This window comes from Merops nubicus, unplaced genomic scaffold (genome assembly GCF_000691845.1).
Source record: "Merops nubicus isolate BGI_N331 unplaced genomic scaffold, ASM69184v1 scaffold45530, whole genome shotgun sequence".
In the NCBI taxonomy this organism is placed as follows: Eukaryota; Metazoa; Chordata; class Aves; order Coraciiformes; family Meropidae; genus Merops; species Merops nubicus.
This window is the reverse complement of record NW_008583007.1, coordinates 259-4,078: the sequence shown is the minus strand read 5'-3', so window position 1 is coordinate 4,078 and position 3,820 is coordinate 259. Positions and strand designations below refer to the sequence as shown.

Below are 3,820 nucleotides of genomic sequence, written 5' to 3'. Positions count from 1 at the left end.
GATTTTGTGCAGATGAAGGAAGATAAAGGGCAAATGACTCACACTACAGACAACAGAAGAGACCACAGCTTATACCAGAGTAAGCTGGCTGTTTCTTAAAAAAGATATTTTAGGTCAGAGGAACTCTGTTCAGATAGACATGCTTTAACCTCTGATGTTAAACAGAAACCAGTGACATAGGTAGTCAAAAACCCTTCAAAAAGGATTTCCCATAGCTCTAATATACCACTGTCACCTCCACACAGGGAGGTGGAATGCTGTCCCCACAAATGCCAGGGTTTGAGGCTGATGTCCTTTCAGATCCAAATGAGGAATCAGCAGCACAAGGCTGCTGTAACAGCTGCACACTCTGAGTTTGCTTTGTGTTCTGAAGCCAGGACACAAGATCCCAGAGCCATACCATAGCAGGATAAAGCAATCTTTAAGCATTAACTGCTAGGGCCTTCCAGTTTCATAGTGAAGTATGCAGCAGATCAGTACCTGTATCTCTCCCCAAACATGTTTTCATTAGCTTTTCTATGAGGCTATATCTAACCATCTTTATTTCTCCTTTTTTTGGCTCTGTAGTCTCATCCATTTCTACTTCCTGCTGGCAGTTCAGAGAGATCCATCTCTCCCAGAACTGTTTCCTTTGGACAGGTTAAAAGCAACCATGCTAAGGTGTTTTTATTCTCACCTTACTGCCATTAGAGAGGCAAGTGGCTGTGCTTGGTGGAGATTTTGCTAGTGAGGAGATACTGCAATGATGCCATGACTGCAAGAGGAAATAAGGACACATGCAGGTAAGCTGGATTTAAAATTCTACACTTCCTTTCAAAAGGTTTAATAGCTTTATCTCAAGTATTCCTACAAGCCACCAAAGACTGTCTGAAATACAAACCAATCAACATAGTGGCTCTCCCACCAAACTTAAGTGTTGCACAGTTGTATTCTTGTCTTTCTCAGTACAGAAGAGTCATTCCAAGTGAGCAGCTGGCTTTCAAGGCTTGGAGCAAAACTACATGCAACAAAATGAAGTGTTAACACTAAACTCACATTTTCTCTGTATTTTCATTTAAAGATTTGAGGTGCTTATCAATCTGTAACATCTGTTCTTATATGTTTACTATTTGACTACAAATTTCACAAAAACATTGAACATACAACAGCAAGGCTCCAAACAGCCCTGACAAAGACAAAGCTGAAAGCACTCAGTTCAAATATTACCCAAACTATTTTTCTGTTGAACAAACTTTAAGTTCCTGGAGTTTTTCACTTAGATAGGTAGTATCTGCCTCTGTCAGATTTTCTGAATCGGACAGATTTTCAAGGAATCTGGTTCCTGCACAGGGCTTCCCTGTTATTGGATCTATGACTTTCCCAACCTTGAAAACAATTTCAGCCAGTTCGTGTTTCACGTGTTTGCTCCTTCGCTCAGGCAGAGCTTTCAGCAGAACAATGTCTCCAACAACACACTGCTGCAAGGGATCATGGGCAAAATAGGTTTTTCGTTTGTTAAAGAACTGTAGAAGGAAAAAAAGGAAACCTTGGCATTAGATGGGGAAAATGAAGCAATTGGCAAATACATAGTTAATATAAAACAAACTAGATTTCACTGAGAAGTTCTACTAAAAAAAAAACCTAAAAAATTCAGTTTGAACAATGAAGGGAAACGAGTGTGGACTCTGTTTTTCTGCAGAAAGCACAGAGCTACCCTCCCCTGACAGTCTCTCTGCTCAGGATGTTGTTGCCAGCCAAGCCTGTAGAGAAGGAGATGGGGAAGAAAACGCTGCTCATAGTGATACAGGTAAAAATAACAAGCTCTTCACTTAACAGACTCCCACTCCTAGAATCACCACTTTCCAGTGGCCTCTCTGCTCTCTTTTTCTGCTGGCGCAGCCTTCCCTCTCCTTTGGAGGCTTCACATCAACTGGATCTTCCATGCTGAGTGACTTCCCTGTGCAGTCCACACTTCAAGAATTTATATTAATTCTTATTCATCCTAATATATCTCAAGTTTATCAGCCCCAAAATCACTATTTTGAAGTTTGTCCTTTGAGAGTTTTCTTGTTCATTTTCTTTCAGATAAAAGTTTAGTATTTATTCTTATTAAAATGGCAGAATTCAGAATTTTTAAGGATAAAACAAACAGGTTCTTCTGCTGGATAAAGTATTGGCCTGGGATCTGCAAGACCCATTATCCAACCCTGACTCCATCATTAACCTTCTAGTCACCAAAGGCAAGTTATTCCACCTACATGTACCATGATTTCCTTGGCTGAAACCTGAGAAAACACTGATTTTAACCTCAAAGTTTGAAATGCATAAGTGATAAATACAAAGCTCATATAGCACATCACAGTACTGATTAAAACATGCTTATGATTATGCATACACAAAAACTGCTACATTTATTGTAAAAGTGACTAATATAATGTCAAGTTTCCAAAACAAAGCATACTCCAATATAAAAAATTAAATCTAAGTGTGAAACAACAAAAACTTACCTCCTCAACTGAAATCAAATGAAGCACATTAATAAAGCACTTCAAAGAAATGCATTAGCAGCTCATTTGTAAGGAAGCATCCTCTCAACACGCTGCCTTCCCTCCATCCTTTGCAGCCACCCCCACAACCAAATCATTACTCAAGTTCCTTAAGGAGTTTGCCATGAAAAACTCTACAAGTCAAATCAATAAAACATCCTCCCAGCCAATGCAAAAATTACCATGCAAGATGAGTCTTACCTTTAGTAAGTAAGGGTCTAGCACCAGCCTGGTTACTCTCACTTTGGCAGTTTTCTGCATTTTGGTTCCTATTACTTTCCCCACTATCCATTTTGCGTGGACAGCTCCCCGTGGCACAGACATTGTTCAGTTCTGCTCATCCAGCACCTGGCAACAAGCAAGCAGACACGTTGTTTTAACAAAACAAACCCATAACCAGCTTCTGATCAACACCAAAATTATAATTTCCATTTCAAACAGCGTAATTAGGTCATTTTGTTGGAAAAAGAGGGTAGATATCAGTTCAAAACTCTATATATTGCACTACCTCAGCCTTGCTTTACAGTGTAAGGGATATGAATGTTCCCATTATAAGGGAAAGCTGCTTCAGGATGGCAGAAGAAATGGACATGATAGCATGAGGATGAGGCCTCCTCCCACAAAGTCCCCCAAATCCTTTGAACCATACCAGTTGTCACATACACACATATCTGGGGAAGTCATTATCAATTTAACTCCTACTCCAGCAGATGTTTTTGCTGGAGACCTGTTAATCAGGTCTGGATATGAGCCTAGTTAACCCAACAGGGAGCAGCCTGCAACTTTGGCTCAGAAATTGCTTTTGTGTATCTCATTATTAGCTGAGCTGATGAGAACAAGTAAAGGTAATAAGCTTCTCATGAGTGATATCGAAGAGCTGTCTGACCTACAGCAAGTGTACTCACTTCTGAGTTAGTTCTTCACTGTAAGCAATTATACTCCATTACCTTGTTTTGTTTAATTAGTGAGTGCTTTCTATACCACTCTTGGCAAGAGTCAAAGGCAACATAGCTAAACATTAGAATACTTGAACCAATATTAAAACTGATGAAGACTAATGACAGCTTTATCTCCCACGCAGCTATGTACAGTTAAACACAACTGCCACCTGAATTCTCCATCTATCCATTTTGTAAGAGTGAGTGACACTTACTTGGATGATGCAACACATCAAAAGAAAAGTTTGGGGATACAGAGACACATCCACAGGATGAAATGCTAATGCCGGGCGTTGCTTTTACCATTTCTGACTCAGCTTCGTGACCCACAGGGCTGAAGGAGCGAGTGTAAAACAG

The 3,820-nt window shown here is 40.0% G+C and overlaps 1 protein-coding gene across 1 annotated transcript; it reads right to left on the bottom strand.

The window, feature by feature from the left end:
* Positions 1-1,032: 1,032 nt before the first annotated feature.
* Positions 1,033-2,876, bottom strand: MRPS17 (mitochondrial ribosomal protein S17). Its single transcript, XM_008939325.1, has 2 exons — positions 2,727-2,876; positions 1,033-1,502 (listed from the first exon to the last, which is right to left on the bottom strand). Exons 1-2 carry the CDS (start codon positions 2,847-2,849, stop codon positions 1,212-1,214), a joined length of 414 nt encoding a protein of 137 aa, XP_008937573.1. The 5' UTR covers positions 2,850-2,876; the 3' UTR covers positions 1,033-1,211.
* Between the last annotated feature and the right edge of the window lie 944 nt (positions 2,877-3,820).

What these genes read in the sequence shown, in the direction of transcription:
- MRPS17 (XM_008939325.1), bottom strand. Translation starts at nt 2,849, where the DNA reads ATGTCTGTGCCACGGGGAGCTGTCCACGCAAAATGGATAGTGGGGAAA. An exon ending in TAGACCCTTACTTACTAAAG is followed by an intron (nt 1,503 to 2,726) that starts GTAAGACTCATC and finishes TTCCTTCTACAG; the next exon opens with TTCTTTAACAAACGAAAAAC.